The 20,948-nt window shown below is 43.5% G+C and overlaps 1 protein-coding gene across 3 annotated transcripts in view; it reads right to left on the minus strand.

Moving 5' to 3' along the window:
- LOC131352440 (rho GTPase-activating protein 21-like) overlaps positions 1-20,948 on the minus strand; it is an 85,522-nt gene that overhangs the window by 27,739 nt on the left and 36,835 nt on the right. For all 3 annotated transcript variants that reach the window (XM_058388603.1, XM_058388593.1, XM_058388601.1), the window contains 2 exons: positions 14,519-14,722; positions 9,644-9,665 (listed from right to left, as the gene is read on the minus strand). In XM_058388603.1, the coding sequence (XP_058244586.1) occupies positions 9,644-9,665; positions 14,519-14,722 (226 nt within the window). The remainder of the gene's footprint in view (positions 1-9,643; positions 9,666-14,518; positions 14,723-20,948) is intronic.

The raw sequence follows: 20,948 nt of genomic DNA on the forward strand, positions 1-20,948 counted from the left end.
AAATCATTTGGTGCCCATGATAAATCATTCGGTACCCATAATGAATCACTTGGTGCCCATAAAAATCATTTGGTAGCCATAATGAATCATTTGGTACCCATAAAAATCATTTGGTGCCCATGATGAATCATTTGGTGCCTATAATAAATCATTTGTTACCAATAATGAATCATTTGGTTCCCATGATTAATCATTTGGTACCCACAATAAATCATTTGGTGTCCATGATGAATCGTTTGGTGCCCATGATGAATCACTTGGGCTCAGGATGAATCATTTGATACTCATGATGAATTATTGGGTACCCATGATGAATCATTTAGTGCCAACTATAAATCACGTGGTTCCCCTGTCTCTGCTAATAACATCATTTAAGATGACACATGTTTTGTTCAAGATTTATTATTTGGTGCCCATGAGGAGCCATTTGATTCCCATAACAAATCATTTGGAACCAATAATGAATCATTTGATGTCCAGGATGAATCATTTGGTTCACATGATGATCATGATCATGGTTCACCCATAATGATCATTCACTTATTCTTCATAATGAATCATTTGCCACATATAATAAACCATTTAGAAGTAAAGGAACTGACTTTTAAGCTTTAGATTCAAGTCGTCATTTACAATGCCGAACTTCTCGGATGTGAACCAACTTAAAAATGACTTAATGATGACCGGAGGATTCAAGAAAAAGATTTATTGCCAATCTTTTTATTTTCTTTATCAATTAGTTGCAGTCACATCCTCTGAGAAATATTTATGTTAATGAAATATGTATTTTTTTTACCTCGTACTGTGAGCATAGCATGTAAAATTTCTAATACAAACACGTAGAGGGTAGTAAAATCGTTTAACTATAATATCATCAGAGAAGTGGAGAAGATTTAAAGGCTTCTTAGAGCAAGACCTCAGACATCCTCACCCCCACTCTATCAGCTGGACATATAGACGGATTGGATTACTATTGACTCGTACAGACCTGACCATCCAAAGTAGTTTGAGTCTCTGCTGTGGGATGGGATGATCTGATGGAATGGTGCTGATGATGTAGAAGGATGTGGAGAAGGGATCGAGTCTGCGTGATCACACCTTATACTTTTCACAAGGACTCACTCAGAACAAATCATATTTCATTCCATCTCCTTCACACATGCAGCGGATTTCAGCTCCAGCTCAATAACACACTTCCACATCAGGTTACAACTGAATTCCAGTCTAACAACATCACCATTTTCCAAAGGGTGGAGTCTTAGTAGTTCCTTTTCCCACTGATGCTTTATGACAACAAGCTTGTTTTCATTTTACTGCTGAAACGGGCCACTTTCCAGCTTTTACATCAAGACACCAGCAGAGGGCAGGGTGACACATTCTTACATGTGTGTATTTAATCATTTAAGCCTTGTGAAGACCAAAATGGATTAAAAGTTCCCATTATTGATAGCACAGTGTTGGTCTACAAAATCAATATTCAAACCACATATTTACAAAAAAAAATGGATTTTGTCCAAAATCGCAGCTTCCAAATTATTCCTATTTAGGCACTGAGAAAAATCTGAATAATAATGTAATTAAAGCTCTCATTCCACATGCTGAAGCTCTTGAGGACAAGTTAGTGGTGCTCTCTCGTCTGTCTGGTGTTTTGATGCAGTGGTAACTTTTAGGTTAAGACTCTGTTCTAGTGACTTGGAATGTCGTGACTTTACATCCCAGGACTGCCAGAGATCCAGTGATGGATCATCAGTCATGATCCTTAACCCTCAACAGCTCAGAATAATACTCAGATAAAAGGTCTGGATAAAAGAACCTGAGAAGTAAAGATAAGACACAGAAATACAAATCAGAAATAAAAGAAAGAAGAAATTTTATACTTTTTTGTTCCTAATAAATCTTCCTAAAGATGCCAATCTCAGACAGCATGTCCAAATAAGACTCTTAATGAAACTGAGTTCTCCACCTTGTTTCTCAAACTTCCATAAACTGCAGCTCTGTCCTTCTACCCCAAACTGAGGCTCTGATTCCTTCAACCTCAAACTGCAGCTCTGGTCCTTCAATCTCAAACTGCAACTCTGGTCCTTCAATCTCAAACTGCAACTCTGGTCCTTCAATCTCAAACTGCAGCTCTGGTCCTTCAATCTCAAACTGCAGCTCTGGTCCTTCAATCTCAAACTGCAACTCTGGTCCTTCAATCTCAAACTGCAGCTCTGGTCCTTCAATCTCAAACTGCAACTCTGGTCCTTCAATCTCAAACTGCAGCTCTGGTCCTTCAATCTCAAACTGCAACTCTGGTCCTTCAATCTCAAACTGCAACTCTGGTTCCTCAACCTCAAACTGCAACTCTGGTCCTTCAATCTCAAACTGCAACTCTGGCCCTTCAATCTCAAACTGCAACTCTGGTTCCTCAACCTCAAACTGCAGCTCTGGTCCTTCAATCTCAAACTGCAGCTCTGGTCCTTCAATCTCAAACTGCAACTCTGGTCCTTCAATCTCAAACTGCAGCTCTGGTCCTTCAATCTCAAACTGCAGCTCTGGTCCTTCAATCTCAAACTGCAACTCTGGTCCTTCAATCTCAAACTGCAGCTCTGGTCCTTCAATCTCAAACTGCAACTCTGGTCCTTCAATCTCAAACTGCAACTCTGGTTCCTCAACCTCAAACTGCAACTCTGGTCCTTCAATCTCAAACTGCAACTCTGGTTCCTCAACCTCAAACTGCAACTCTGGTCCTTCAATCTCAAACTGCAACTCTGGTTCCTCAACCTCAAACTGCAGCTCTGGTCCTTCAATCTCAAACTGCAACTCTGGTCCTTCAATCTCAAACTGCAACTCTGGTTCCTCAACCTCAAACTGCAGCTCTGGTTCCTCAACCTCAAACTGCAGCTCTGGTCTTTCAATCACAAACTGCAACTCTGGTCCTTTAATCTCAAACTGCAGCTCTGGTCTTTCAATCACAAACTGAAACTCTGGTTCCTCAACCTCAAACTGCAACTCTGGTCCTTCAATCTCAAACTGCAACTCTGGTTCCTCAACCTCAAACTGAAACTCTGGTTCCTCAACCTCAAACTGCAGCTCTGGTCTTTCAATCACAAACTGCAACTCTGGTTCCTCAACCTCACACGGTTCATTGGTTCCCTTTCCCTCCTCAACCACACACTGAAACTCTAACATCAAACTCAGAGCTCATTATTTCCAAACCCAAAAACCCCCTCCATCTCTATCAGACTGTCAAAGTATCAGAAAAAGAGACTCTCGGGTCAGATGACGTCCTGGACACCATGAGTCATCCGTCTTGTATAAATGTGATAGTGTGATGTCCGCAATCTGATGATATGGATGGACCCTGGCTTTCCTCCTTCTTCTTCTTCTTCTTCTTCTTCTTCTTCTTCTCTCTCTCTCACTCACTCACTCACTCTCTCACACACACACACACACAGATCTCTGCTTAGCACAGCTGGTTGAGCTATGTTGGGTTTGGTCCTCCTGTTAGCGCTTAGCGCTGGATTATGTTATTCTGCAGGGACTGGGAGGACGCCCATATTCTTCAGCAGCCAGAAAATTACACAACACATATGAATTCTCTCTCTCTCTCTCTCTCTCTCTCTCTCTATTATTCTCACATGGAATTCTTGCTCCTCCCTATTTGTTTTATCCATCATCTCTCCATTTTCTTTCTCTTTCTTTTCTAAACACACACTGGGAAGAGATGGTGACATTTTCTGGAATGAAATGATCCAATGCTCGGCAGGTCATGAGGGTCAAACCATCCAAAGCATTCGATCATCTCATAAACACGGCTGCACTCTTCTCATCCAGCTGGTTGCCTGGTAACCGCCAGTTCCTGCCATACCCAATGAGCTGCTTTCACGGTTTAAAGAAAAAGGTCTCATAAAACTAGTAATGAATAACTGCGGGTCTGGTGTGTGACTGTGAGGAACATCGATCATCAGTAGCATCAGAAAGAACGCAGCGTATGCGACCTGCAGCTGAGATGACCAGCCTTTACATGCCTGACCATCCCTGGAGGGATGTGAGCACTGGAATGTGTGTGTGAGCGTATGAGCCGTGCAGTGATGGTGAGAGCAGACTCAGGGCGGGGTAAAGGAGATGGACTTTAACAGTGTCATTAAGGATCTTGAGGAATTCCAGTGTATAGCTCCATCCAATCAGAGTCGGGGTCAATCATCCAGCTGGACACCACCCAAACAACCACAGAGAAAATAAAGCAGAGCTTCGCATTTAAACTGTAAAATTAGAGCAATAAAAATTAGGTATTTAATAATTAAGAGGTACTTTCATAAAATTTTCTTCACTACCACTAACACAATCATTATTACCATCATCATGATCACCATTACTGCCACCATCTTCATCACCACCATCATCATCACCATCACTGCCACCATCTTCATCACTATCATCATCACCACCACCATCATCACAGTCATTGCTACAATCATCATTGCCATTACCATCATCTTACCATCCTACCATCGCCATTAGCCACCATCATCATGGTCACCATCACTGCCACCATCATCACCATCATCACTAATCATCATTACCATCATCATGGTCAACATCACTGCCACCATCATCACATTCACTATCATCACCATCATCACTAACACCACAATCATCATTACCATCATCATGGTCAACATCACTGCCACCATCATCATATTCACCATCATCACCATCATCACTATCACTAACACCACAATCATCATTACCATCATCATGGTCAACATCACTGCCACCATCATCATATTCACCATCATCACCATCATCACTATCACTAACACCACAATCATCATTACCATCATCATGGTCAATATCACTGCCACCATCATCATATTCACCATCATCACCATCATCACTATCACTAACACCACAATCATCATTACCATCATCATGGTCAACATCACTGCCACCATCATCATATTCACCATGACTGCCACCACCATCATCATCATCATAGCCACCACCATCACGGCCACTATCATCGCCATTACCACCATCATCACTAGCACTAACACCACAATCATCATCACCACCATCATCACCATCACTGCTACAATCTTCATCGTCATTACCATGATCATCATCATAGCCACCGCCATCATCACCACTACCACCACCATCACCACCACCGTCATCATCACTGCCACCACCTTCATCACCACCACCACAATCATTCTAATCATTGCCACCACCATCGGCTCCACCATCATCATCATCACCACCATCACTGCTACACTCGTCATCATCACCATCATTATCATTATAGCCACCACCAGCTTCATCATCAGTACCATCAGTATCACCACCAGCACCACCATCATCTTCATCTTCCTACCCAACACCCCTCATCATCATCCTCACCTGCTTCACCACTTCAACTGTATTATATCCATCACAACTTCACCTTCACCCACATCCTGCATCGTCCTCATCTTCAACATCTTCACAACCCTCAACCTCCACATTCTCCACATTATCACAATTATTATTCCACATAATGCCTTCTTCATTATCCTCATCAATGATATCATCACAGATATCCTCGCCTTCCCCTTCATATTCCCCTCTTCATCCTCACCATCCCCTTCATAATCTCCCTCTTCATCCTCACCTTCCACTTCATAATCCCCACCTTCATCCTCACCATCCCCTTCATAATCTCCCTCTTCATCCTCACCTTCCACTTCATAATCCTCACCTTCATCCTCACCATCCCCTTCATAATCTTCCTCTTTATCCTCACCATCCCCTTCATAATCCCCCTCATCGTCAACTTCTCATTCATAACCCCCCTCTTCATCCTTAAAATGATCCTCACCATCCACATATCTTCACCATCTTTTTCTTCACCACTATCATCTCCCCATCATCATCATCATCATATTCACCAGTACTACCACCATGACCAGTGCCATCACCACCATCTTCACCTTCTCCTCCTCTTTATCATCACCAGCTTTATCATCTCAATCACCAGCATCAGAGTGAATGTGATGTTCTCACAGAGAATGTTCTTCTACAGGCTCCAGATAAGGCCAATAAAAACCCAGCTGTCCACTCATTTCCTCTTTATAGAATTTTTCCTGTTTAGCTTTTATTTCTATCTTTTATCATTTATTGGTGGATCTTCAGCACTCTGGCCACCAAAGGCCCGATTCATTTCCTGAAACTCTCCAATTAATGAATAAATAAACAGCCACAAACAAGAGGAATAAAATTCAAAAAGGGAGACGATTAGAGTGAGAGGAGGTTGAGAAGGTGTGTGTGTGTGTGTGTGTGTGTATGTGTGTGTGTGTGTGTAATTGAACCATGCTGTTGATTTTTATCAGCTCTACACTGGCTGGGGGTCACAGAGACCTGAGGAGCTTAAAATGCAGCAGGACGTTCAGGGTTTTTACCTGAATAGCACACACACACACACACACACACACACACACACACACTTGATCTCCAACTGTTCCTACAGCAGCTATTCATATTCTTCTATCAGCCTTAATATAGCACTCTCTCATTCATTATTCAGGCTGTAGCTGTGCTGTAAATACACACTTCTCCCAGTCGATGCTGATGTGTGTGTGTGTGTGTGTGTTGCTGATCATCTCGTCGCATCAGGAGGAGTGTAATAACTCAGTATACAGCAGGAGTTTTTAAAGATAAAGGTTTATTTTCTCGACCTGGAGTTCTTGGCCCTTGGACAGAATTAGAGACCATGTACCATACTTCCTGGGATAAATTTCCTGGGTTTAAATTATTGGGTTAAATTTCCTGAACCTAAATGTTTGGGCTAAAGTTCATGACTTTTTAAAATCTTAGGCTAAATTTCCAGCGCTTTAATTCTTAGGGCAAATGCTCCCAGGCTTAAACGTTGGAGCTGAAGCTCACAGGCTTTAATTATGATGCTACGGTTCATGTCCTTTAATTCTTGGGTTAACATCAGTGCAGAAACGTTCCAAGGTTCTTGGTCAACAATTCTATGGCTAAATATTTTGGCTTTAATTCTTCCAGGGTTTTTATTCTAAAGATAAATTTGCTGTGATTTAATTATCAGCTTCAATTTCATCAGCTTTATTAAAGTCAGGCTTTCAATTCTCTGAGGAAATTTCCTGAATTAAAGTTCATGAATTATGGATGATAAAAAGTTTATGTTCCAGAGCTAAAACCCTTGTGTTTAAGCTTTGTAAGGGTTTAGGATCAAAAAAAAAAGGTCAGGTTCTAAGCTCTTAAAATCGGGTTCTAAGCCCTATGTCTCTCTCACATGCACACACACACACGCGCACACACACGCACGCACACACACGCATGCACACACACACACGCGCACACACACACGCACACACGCACACACACGCACACGCGCACACACACACGCGCACACACGCACACACACGCGCACACACGCACACACACGCACGCACACACACACACGCGCACACACGCGCACACGCGCACACACACACACGCGCACACACACGCGCACACACACACACACACTCTGTCACCTGTGTGAACAAACTTATACTGTCCATTACTTCTTGCACTACCTCAATGTTAATATTTCATCTGCTGCTATATTTATGTTTATTTCTTTTGTTGTCAGGACGCTATATATGTATATATATATATATATATATGTTATTAGTTACCTGTTTTTTTCTACAGTTCTCAAATGTACATTATTTCATTTCATTACACGTTCTTTCTCTTTTTCGGCGCTAAGTGTCCTGTTTTTGTGTTGGTTTTTGTACTTCCTGTTTCTGCACTGTCTTGTCTTTGCTCTGTTTGCACCTACTGTAGTTACACACTTTACACTTGATGTGATTAGCACAAACTCCTGTCCTAGCTCTGTGTTGTTGTTTGTATTTGATCTTGTTGTTGTATGTTTCTGTAGCACCAGGTCCTGGAGAAACGGTGTTTCATTTCACTCTGTACTGCGTCAGATATATGTGGTGGAAATGACAATAAAGCTTCTTGAATCTTGAATCTCAGAATCAGGTTCTAAGCTCTTTATATTGGGTTCTAAGTTCTTTATATCGGGTTCTAAGCTCTTAAGGTCAGCTTGGAAGCTTTTAAGGTTGGGTTCTAAGCTCTTACAGTTGGGTTCTAATCTCTTAAGGTCAGGTTCTAAGGTTTTATGGTCAGGGTCTAAAATTGGGGTTTCTGTTGGACCTTGAGTTGGATAGATCACACTAACATAGAGAGTATCTGATGAACAGTATAACACACTGACAGACATGACTGGAATGTTCTAGAGGAACACACTTTCACTTCACTGTATTTACACACACAGACACAGACACACACACACACACACACACACAATCTCTGATTGCAGCATTCCAAAGACACGACACGTGTGTGTGTGTGTGTTATTTGTGGCTGCTGCAGATGAAGGCCAGGCATGGTGCCACTGTCACGCTGTGTTGGAATGGGACGAGAAAGGAAAGAAGGACAAACCGCCAAACAATCTAGCACATAGAGAAACGGCAGAGTAGAGACAGATGTCAAAAGAGGACAAGAGGAGAGATAAATAGAGAAGAAGAATCAGAAGGTTTCAGTTAAACGGTTAAACTCGGACTCCTGAGAACCAGATTGTTACTTTCTCCAGAATCTCCAGTGTCAACAAGTGGTAATTACTGAGGTGCCAATACTTTTACTGTACAGTGTTTAAAACTATCCCAGGGTTTAATTTCACAACGTCACTAATGTTATGTTTCTTTTTTTTTATAAAGGGTGCCAATAATTCTGAAAGTCAATTGCCCATGACCTCCCACTGCACGGCATGCTGGGAGTTTTCCGGAAAAGTCCACTGCCTGGATGAGCAACCGGGTCAAACACGGGCCACTGAAGAGCACACAGCCATCTGATTGTGCAGCACAGAACCCGTGGAATGCATCACACACACACACACACACACACACACACACACTCAGGAATGTGATGGCCTGATATGAACGTGGCGACAGTGTGTTGCAGGCCATGATCAAAGATGGGAAACCATTCTTTAACTAATGGGCTTATTAGTCACAGTGAAGGAGGCGTGGCCTGTGTGTCTGTCTGTCTCAGAGAATGAGGTGTGGCCTGTGTGTCTGTCAGTCTCAGTGAAGGAGGCGTGGCCTGTGTGTGTCTGTCAGTCTCAGTGAAGGAGGCGTGGCCTGTGTGTGTCTGTCAGTCTCACTGAAGGAGGCGTGGCCTGTGTGTCTGTCAGTCTCACTGAAGGAGGCGTGGCCTCTGTGTCTGTCAGTCTCAGTGACGGAGATGTGACCTCTTTGTCTGTCAGTCTCAGTGAAGGAGGCGTGGCCTCTGTGTCTGTCAGTCTCAGTGAAGGAGGTGTGGCCTGTGTGTCTGTCAGTCTCAGTGACGGAGGTGTGGCCTGTGTGTCTGTCAGTCTCAGTGACGGAGGTGTGGCCTGTGTGTCTGTCAGTCCCAGTAAAGGAACATGACTAATACTCGTTTGCATAATTTCAGCATCAGCTCTACTAGCCGAAAATCAGTTTCACAATCTCTCTCTCTCTCTCTCTCTCTCTCTCTCTTGCTCTCTCTCTCTCTCGCTCTCTTTTTTAACATTGCCAGCGTAAACAGAAAGATCATGCAGGGAGGTTAGTGCTGGGTAGAAACTCACCTCGACTTCCATTGTCTTCATCCTGGAAGAGAGAAGAGAGAAGTCATTTCAATTCCAGTAAAACGTCAAAGAGACGAGCTCACGCTGTTCACTTCATTCAGAAACACTGCACTGTACTGCTTTCAGGGGCGTGTCTGAGTAAACACTACACCCACAAACACTACACCCCCAAACACTATACCTCCATACACTACACTCACAACACTACATCCCCAAACACAATACCCACAAACACTACACCCCCAAACACTATACCCCCAAACACTACACTCACAACACTACATCCCCAAACACAATACCCACAAACACTACACCCCCAAACACTATACCCCCAAACACTACACTCACAACACTACATCCCCAAACACAATACCCACAAACACTACACCCCCAAACACTATACCCCCAAACACTACACCCACAAACACTACACCCCCAAACACTATACCTCCATACACTACACTCACAACACTACACCCCCAAACACTACACCTCCATACACTACACCCACAAACACTACACCTCCATACACTACACCCACAAACACTACACCCCCAAACACTACACCTCCATACACTACACTCACAACACTACACCCCCAAACACTATACCCCCAAACACTACACCTCCATACACTACACCCACAAACACTACACCTCCATACACTACACACACAAACACTACACCCCCAAACACTATACCTCCATACACTACACTCACAACACTACACCCCCAAACACTATACCCCCAAACACTACACCTCCATACACTACACCCACAAACACTACACCTCCATACACTACACCCACAAACACTACACCCCCAAACACTACACCTCCATACACTACACTCACAACACTACATCCCCAAACACTATACCCACAAACACTACACCCCCAAACACTATACCTCCATACACTACACTCACAACACTACACCCCCAAACACTATACCCACAAACACTACACCCCCAAACACTATACCTCCATACACTACACTCACAACACTACACCCACAAACACTACACCTCCATACACTACACCCACAAACACTACACCCCCAAACACTATACCTCCATACACTACACTCACAACACTACATCCCCAAACACAATACCCACAAACACTATACCCCCATACACTACACTCACAACACTACACCCCCAAACACTATACCTCCATACACTATACCCCCAAACACTATACCCCCAAACACTACACCTCCATACACTACACCCACAAACACTACACCTCCATACACTACACCCCCAAACACTATACCTCCATACACTACACTCACAACACTACATCCCCAAACACAATACCCACAAACACTATACCCCCATACACTACACTCACAACACTACACCCCCAAACACTATACCCCCAAACACTACACCCCCAAACACTACATCCCCAAACACTATACCCCCAAACACTACACCCGCAAACACTATACCCCCAAACACTACACCTCCATACACTACACCCACAAACACTACACCTCCATACACTACACCCACAAACACTACACCCCCAAACACTACACCTCCATACACTACACCCACAACACTACATCCCCAAACACAATACCCACAAACACTACACCTCCATACACTACACCCACAAACACTACACCCCCAAACACTACACCTCCATACACTACACCCACAACACTACATCCCCAAACACTATACCCACAAACACTACACCCACAAACACTATACCCCCAAACACTACACCCCCAAACACTGTACCCACAAACACTACACCTCCATACACTACACCCACAAACACTACACCTCCATACACTACACCCACAAACACTACACCCTCAAACACTATACCCCCAAACACTACACCTCCATACACTACACCCACAAACACTATACCCCCAAACACTACACCTCCATACACTACACCCACAAACACTACACCTCCATACACTACACTCACAACACTACATCCCCAAACACAATACCCACAAACACTACACCCCCAATCACTATACCCCCAAACACTACACCTCCATACACTACACCCACAAACACTATACCCACAAACACTACACCTCCATACACTACACCCACAAACACTACACCCCCAAACACTATACCCCCAAACACTACGCCTCCATACACTACACCCACAAACACTATACCCCCAAACACTACACCTCCATACACTACACCCACAAACACTACACCCCCAAACACTACACCTCCATACACTATACCCCCAAACACTACACCTCCATACACTACACCCACAAACACTACACCTCCATACACTACACCCACAAAAACAACACCCCCAAACCCTACATCCCCAAACACAACACCCACAAACACTACACCCCCAAACACAACACCCACAAACACTACACCTCCAAAAACAACACCGCCAAACACTACACCCACAAAAACAACACCCCCAAACACAACACCCACAAACACTACACCCCCAAACACTACACCTCCATATACTACACCCCCAAACACTACACCTCCATACACTACACCCCCAAACACTACACCTCCATACACTACATCCACAAACACAATACCCCAAAACACTACATCCCAAAAACACTACATCCCCAAACAAAATACCCACAAACACAACACCCACAAACACTATACCCCCAAACACTACATCCCCAAACACAATACCCACAAACACAACACCTCCAAAAACAACACCCACAAACACTACACCTCCAAAAACAACACCCACAAACACTACACCGACAAACACAACACCCACAAACACTACACCCCCAAACACTACATCCCCAAACACAATACCCACAAACACAACACCCACAAACACCACACCTCCAAAAACAACACCCACAAACACTACACCCACAAACACAACACCCCCAAACACTACATCCCCAAACACAACACCTCCGAAAACAACACCCACAAACACTACAATTCCAAACACCCCCAAACACTACACCTCCAAACACAACACCCACAAACACTACACCTCCGAAAACAACACCCACAAACACTACACCTCCGAAAACAACACCCCCAAACACTACACCCACAAATACAACACCCACAAACACTACAATTCCAAACACCCCCAAACACTACACCTCCAAACACAACACCCACAAACACTACACCCACAAATACAACACCCACAAACACTACAATTCCAAACACCCCCAAACACTACACCTCCAAACACAACACCCACAAACACTACACCTCCGAAAACAACACCCACAAACACTACACCTCCGAAAACAACACCCACAAACACTACACCCACAAATACAACACCCACAAACACTACAATTCCAAACACCCCCAAACACTACACCTCCAAACATAACACCCCCAAACACTACACCCACAAACACAACACCTCCAAACACTACGTCCCCAAACACAACTCGCACAAACACAACACCCCCAAACACTACACCCACAAACACTACGTCCCCAAACACATCACCCCCAAACACTACACCTCCAAACACTACAATTCCAAACACTACACCCACAAACACTACAATTCCAAACACTACACCCACAAACACTACAATTCCAAACACTACACCCACAAACACTACACCTCCAAACACAACACCCACAAACAATATGCCTCCAAACACAACACCTCCAAACACTACACCCCCAAACACTACACTTCCAAACACTATGTCCCCAAACACAACACCTCCAAACACTACACCCCCAAACACTACACTTCCAAACACTATGTCCCCAAACACAACACCTCCAAACACTACACCCCCAAACACTACACTTCCAAACACTATGTCCCCAAACACAACACCTCCAAACACTACACCCCCAAACACTACACTTCCAAACACTATGTCCCCAAACACAACACCTCCAAACACTACACCCCCAAACACTACACTTCCAAACACTATGTCCCCAAACACAACACCTCCAAACACTACACCCCCAAACACTACACTTCCAAACACTATGTCCCCAAACACAACACCTCCAAACACTACACCCCCAAACACTACAGTCTGTGTGTTTGTGTGTGTTTATGTATGTGGGTGTGTCTGTGTGTGTGTTTTTGTGTGTGTTTATGTGCATGTGTGTTTGTGTGTGTGTGTTTATGTGTATGTGTGTGTGTGTTTGTGTGTGTATGTGTGTGTGTGTGTGTTTGTGTGTGTTTGTGTGTGTTTGTGTGTGTGTGTTTGTGTGTGTGTCTGTGTGTGTGTGTTTGTGTGTGTATGTGTGTGTGTGTGTGTGTGTTTGTGTGTGTGTGTCTATGTGTGTGTGTGTGTCTGTGTGTGTGTCTGTGTGTTTATGAGTATGTGTGTGTGTGCTCTGTGTCTGTTTATGAGTATGTGTGTGTGTGCTCTGTGTGTGTTTATGAGTATGTGTGTTTGTGTGTGTGTGTCTATGTGTGTGTGTGTGTCTGTGTGTGTGTCTGTGTGTTTATGAGTATGTGTGTGTGTGTGCTCTGTGTGTGCTTATGAGTATGTGTGTGTCTGTGTGTGTGTGTGTTTGTGTGTGTATGTTTGTGTTTGTGTGTGTTTATGTGTGTGTGTCTATGTGTGTGTGTGTGTCTGTGTGTTTATGAGTATGTGTGTGTGTGTGCGCTCTGTGTGTGTTTGAGTATGTGTGTGTGTGCTCTGTGTGTGTTTATGAGTATGTGTGTTTGTGTGTGTGTGTCTGTGTGTGTGTGTGTCTGTGTTTATGAGTATGTGTGTGTGTGTGCTCTGTGTGTGCTTATGAGTATGTGTGTCTGTGTGTGTGTGTTTGTGTGTGTATGTGTGTGTTTGTGTGTGTCTGTGTGTCTGTGTGTGTGTCTGTGTGTTTATGAGTATGTGTGTGTGTGTGCTCTGTGTGTCGACCCTGACCTTAAAGGAGGAGTGTACAGCAGACTCAGGAGGGTAGACAATGAAGTGGCGCAGCGTGAAGCCGAAGCCCTGCGAGGTTCTGTGTAGGTGCAGAGTTTTAGGTCCAGGCCAGGAGAAGAGCTGCTCCACAGGTGCCGGGGACATGGGGGACACGGGGGATATAGGGGACATGGGGGACAGCTCACTCGGACCATCCTTCTTACACTGAGACAAGAAAGAGAGAAAGAGGAAAACTTTAGAAACAAGAGAAGAAACAACACTGTGCAAGTGACAGATGTAATTATTTCTAATACAACTTTTTTCACACTTTTATTGATTTGGACCAAAACCTTTAAATTGAACAGATTTTTTGTAAGTGTGTAAAATACAATATGACATTCTTAAAACAAACAAACAAAGGAGGTGTGGCCTGTGTGTCTGTCAGTCTCAGTGAAGGAGGTGTGCCCTCGGTGTCTGTCAGTCTCAGTAAAGGCGGCATGGCCTCTGTGTCTGTCTGTCTCAGTGAAGGAGGCATGGCCTCTGTGTCTGTCTGTCTCAGTGAAGGAGGTGTGACCTCTGTGTCTGTCAGTCTCAGTAAAGACGGCATGGCCTGTATGTCTGTCTGTCTCAGTGAAGACGGCATGGCCTGTGTGTCTGTCTGTCTCAGTGAAGGAGGCATGGCCTGTGTGTCTGTCTGTCTCAGTAAAGACGGCATGGCCTGTGTGTCTGTCAGTCTCAGTAAAGACGGCATGGCCTGTGTGTCTGTCTGTCTCAGTGAAGGAGGCATGGCCTGTGTGTCTGTCTGTCTCAGTGAAGGAGGTGTGGCCTCTGTGTCTGTCGGTCTCAGTGAAGGAGGTGTGGCCTCTGTGTCTGTCAGTCTCAGTGAAGGAGGTGTGACCTCTGTGTCTGTCAGTCTCAGTAAAGACGGCATGGCCTGTATGTCTGTCTGTCTCAGTGAAGACGGCATGGCCTGTGTGTCTGTCTGTCTCAGTGAAGGAGGCATGGCCTGTGTGTCTGTCTGTCTCAGTGAAGGAGGTGTGGCCTCTGTGTCTGTCGGTCTCAGTGAAGGAGGTGTGCCCTCGGTGTCTGTTAGTCTCAGTAAAGGAGGCATGGTCTGTGTGTCTGTCAGTCTCAGTGAAGGAGGCGTGGTCTGTGTGTCTGTCAGTCTCAGTGAAGGAGGCGTGGTCTGTGTGTCTGTCAGTCTCAGTGAAGGAGGCGTGGCCTGTGTGTATGTAAGTCTCAGTAAGGGAACATGACTAATTCAAAACCTTTAAATTGAACAGATTTTTTTTGTAAGAGTGTAAGACACAATATGACACATTCTTAAAAAACAAACAAACAAAAAAAACAGAAAAAAGCTATTAGTTTCGTTGTAGTAAAGTAAAACAAAATATGAGATGGAAGTTATATAAATGAATAAATGGTGTGTAAAAGCGACTCTCACTCAGTGCACAGAGGAACAAAGTCTCCTGTTTCCAATAGACAAAACTTAAAACTTTCCAAATGTCCCCCAATTCTGCCATGACAACGGCAACGATACAAGAAACACCATGACTCACTTCAGCCATCTTTAAGAGAAGAACCCAGACCCACCCACGCACTGACCCAAATCACCAACACACACACACACACAGTATAGATAGCTCTAAACCACTTTTTTTATATCAGACGTGTTGCTTGCTAGCGCTTCATATCATAAAAGCTAGCTAGCTACACAAGCTGCTTCTGAGGAGACCTGAAATTAGCCAGTGAGCCAATTTATAACAGACATATGAATGTTAAAGAAAACTGTAAAACAATGTGTTAGATACGATACACACATTTAAAAGACATTTTTACTCAGTTAACACTCGCTAAATCTGAGACAACCACTTGCTAGCTTCAGAGATAAAAAAAAACGTTTTACCCTAACGCTATGCTATTTACATCCTTCAGATGTTTCTAAGAAAATTCCACGTGTGGCCGACTCTTTATCGAAAAAACCCATGACATGTCGGTTAGCAGTCGATGCTAATCTATTTACAGCCTGATTAAAGTCTTTTATTGGAAATTGACCAACACATCTGAGGGAAATGTTGATGTTTCTGATAATTGTGGCTGGTTTCTACCATCACTGTGCCTTTGTACTGTCCAGAAACACAAATTCACAAATTCCATTTCCATGTGCCGTTGTTTTAACAGCAGTCACGGATATAACTAGCAGCTTAAGTTGTTGCAATGGCAACAGAATGAAACAAAAAAAACTCTGGAGGCATTTATACAGGGATTGATTTTTACCAAAACCAACTCTTCTGAGTCTGTGTGTTTTTCCAGCAATGGAACCGTAAGGCAGATCTGTGTCATACCTCAAACACACCCCTCACACACACACACACACACACACTCACACACACTCACACACACTCACACACACACACTCACACACACACACTCACACACACTCACACACACACTCACACACACACTCACACACACACTCACACACACACACTCACACACACTCACACACACACTCACACACACACTCACACACACTCACACACACACACACACACACACTCACACACTCACACTCACACACACTCACACACACTCACACACACACACTCGGGGTAAATGCTGAGTCACACCACACAGTCCTCACAGTGATACTGAACAATATGTTCTTACATATTTTACCTCAGAAAACAACCAATATCTCAATTTAGTTGCACAATAAACACACACACACACACACACACACACACACACTGTGCCACGGCTGTTAAACTAATTCCGTGTGTGTCAATCCGGCTTCGTTATTGATTTTCCGTCTTTTCCCTAACACACACCCGGACGTCAGTCAATGAGGATCTGATGAGAGGAAATCATCATGACACGTGTCTCTACAGCGACGTGAACAACGACACGTGATTCTCGATACGTTATTCTATCGATAGCGTTCTAATACGTTAGTGTTTCCATGGTAACAGTTCATTCACAGGGACTCATATAGCTAAAGCTCCACATTAATACAATACAGAAAATGTAGTGTGCAGAAGTTGATCTTTATGGAAGGAGTCTACAGCGTCAGAGGTGAAGCTGTGACTTTTCTGACACTTTCAGGACGTCGTAAGTTCTGACTGCTGTGTTTGTTTCTATAGCGACATGTTACGTCCAGCTGGACTGACTGATCATCTTGTGAACTGGCAGCCGAACTGAGACGACTTTGTTCCTCTGTGAAATTGACGCTACATATATATATATATATATATTTTTTTTTTAGGACGACAATGTCAATAGGTTTGGAATGTTTTTGCTTGATGAGACGAGACGAGCACAAACCCCATCACACATCCCGTCCCGTTTCGCTCCGGCTTTTTTTAGGCTGGTATTCAGTTCCGGCCGTCTGTGGTTTGCTCCGACACTGCAGGCTTTCACCGTCTCTCTTCTCCTCACAACAACGGAGCCTCACATGGGCTTATTTTTACCCTCTGCCCCACAGGCCGCTGTGTGAGGGACACTTGTTCATGTGTGTGTGGTAATGGGAGCACTGGAGGGGGCATTCCGTCATCATCACATTCCACATTCGCCTTCTTCTTTTAGGATTCTCTACACAGTGTGTGTTTGTGTGAATGTGTGTGTGTGTGTGTGTGGGAGGAGGTATTTTTTAATATAGCAATCATCACACTGCATCACTTTAAAACGCACGACTCCACTCACTATTGCTGAAACGCTTGCCCGCAGGATCCTTTCTGACCCATTACAGCACCTACATGACCCACATGAGGCTAGTATCAGATAGAAAATTTTGTCCCATCATGCACCACAAAAACAGGATGTGGTAGATAATTAGAAAAGCCTCAGTTTCAAAAATAAATAGAGTTATTTGATATAATAGGTTGATTTGGGGGAGGAGTTAGGCATGTGAGGGAAGGGGCTAGATTTATCTAATTTATTTAGGGTCCAAAGGAGGAGGAGCAAGGATTGTTTAGGTTTTATGTGACGGGCCAAGCCTATATAAGGATAGAGGGAGGAGCTAAATTAAGTGTTTTAAATTAAGGGGAGGAGTTTAGCTTATTCTGAGGAACAAGCTCGACAAGCTTTGGGGGAGGAGCTAGACTTTGTTATTTATTTATTTTAATGCTTTCAATTATTCTTTCATCCATATATTTTATTTATAGTCTTTTTAAAAAAATATTTGTGGGTGGAGTTAGGGCTAGTTTAGAGGCCGAGCTGAGACCTATGGAACTAGTTTTTGGGTGTGTCTATTTACAGTTTGGAGGAGGAGCTGAAATTATGTAGGGTTTTGGGATTAGTCAGACCATGTTTCAAGGGAAGGATTTAGTACACGGATTTGCGGGGGGAGGCAATGCAGTGATTTGAGAAAATTGATATATTTAATGAAGGTGATATTTTTATATAAATATGAGAGAAGACCCAGATTAATTTAATTTGGGGGAGGGGCAAAGCTAATTTACAGTGATATTTCTAAGAGTATTTTTAGGACCATCTATCTTTTTTTTTTTTTTTTTTTTTTTTAGCACAGCCTCATAACTGTTTGACCTCCGCCCAGTCGTGTAATCCGTCTCTTTCCCACAATACAATAAAAAACAGAAACAATAAATGAATCTTCAGGACAATGCACACCTACGCTGGTTTCACTGGACCTGAGTGAAAAACGGAGTGGAAAAGTGGGTCAGACAGGCAGCGTCTCCACAATGCTGTAAGGTGTGTGTGTGTGTGTGTGTGTGTGTGTTTGTGTGTGTGAATTGTTGTGCTGAGAAGGAATGCTGTTTGCTCCGAGTCTATTCATTAATAAAATATAAAAGCAGACCTTTACACACTTTTCCAAAGTGCATCAAACACACAGGCTTCAAAGCAACCACAACACACAGACCAGCTTTTGAACAGGAAAGTGCTTTGACCCCACAGGTGCTTGACTTCAATCAGCAGCTGACCTTTACCACCACTGACCGGGCGACAACACACTGCTCAGTGTGCATGTGAGTGTGTGTGTGTGTATCACATTTCCACAGTAACACGTTTGAGTATTAACATGCTAAAATTTATAACTGTGTTCTATACACACACACACACACACACACACACACCATTATAATATTTCTCAGATATGTAATCCCAGGTAGGTCATCAGTCAGAGGGTCAGTCAAAAGGGAAAAGGGTAATGGTGTTCATCATAATGCTACCACCACTATGATTCTCTCCCAGTTAGCTTGACAATGAAGTTCAACAGGAAGCAAAAATTACGCAGGACACTGCGCAATGATTGAAGTAATATTCTCCTACACCAACACACTGGATTTCCTCCTAAAGATTAAACCCTACACACTAAACCCTGCACACTAAACCCTGCACACTAAACCCTATACACTAAACCCAACAGACTAATCCTACACACTAAACCCTGCACACTAAACCCTATACACTAAACCCTATACACAAAACCCAACAGACTAATCCTACACACTAAACCCTGCACACTAAACCCTATACACTAAATCCTAAACACTAGACCCTGGGATTTTGCAGGGAGAAAAACCACTGGCTCTCTAAGTAGAATTGGTAAGCTGGGTCTGCTTGGGATCGGAGTGAACATCACGTATCAGATCAGTAGGAAGGTAGGCAGGGACCAGAGAGATCAGCTAATGATGAGAGACAGAGTGAACAAAAGGTGAATGGAGGAGATGGTGTGTGTGTGTGTGTGTGTGTGTGTTCAGCCTAATGACTCGTTTTCTGCACAAACCAGACATGAAGAAAGTATATGTTTGAAATACTGAACTGTGTGTCTTGGAAATATCGTAGAGAAAACCCAGCCCTCGATTCACCAGGCCTGTAAGTGTGGTGGTGAAAAACGTGAACATCTGCCAAAACATCTGTCCAAGTCTCTGGTGTTGGAACTACGCTCTCCTTTAGACAGCAACTCTGAGTCACAACAACCACAGGTTTTTCTTTTTCTCTTTCAGTAAAGAGTCACAGAGTTCGGTTGTGTTGCTCTGCAGTGAAATGCGTGTGTGTGTGTGTGAAAGAGAGAGTTTTGTGTTGTAGAGCTGAGTCAGGAAAAGTGAAAAAATGAAACAATCTTAAAGTGAATCAGTGCTGAGTCTGAATTCATCATCCTGCAGACAGACAGACAGACAGACAGACAGTTAAATAGACAGACAGACAGACAGACAGACAGACAGACAGACAGACAGACAGTTAAATAGACAGACAGACAGACAGACAGACAGACAGACAGACAGACAGACAGATAGATAGATAGATAGATAGATAGATAGATAGATAGATAGATAGATAGATAGTAAAGAAAAGGAAGGAAAAGAAAAGGAGAATGTGTGAAAGAAGGGAAGATAATGCCCACATATGTGTTTGTGTGTGTATATATATATATATATGTGTGTGTGTGTGTGTGTGTGTGTGTGTGTGTGTGTGTGTGTGTAATAGTGAA

Source organism: Hemibagrus wyckioides, linkage group LG01 (assembly GCF_019097595.1).
Source record: "Hemibagrus wyckioides isolate EC202008001 linkage group LG01, SWU_Hwy_1.0, whole genome shotgun sequence".
Lineage (NCBI taxonomy): Eukaryota > Metazoa > Chordata > Actinopteri > Siluriformes > Bagridae > Hemibagrus > Hemibagrus wyckioides.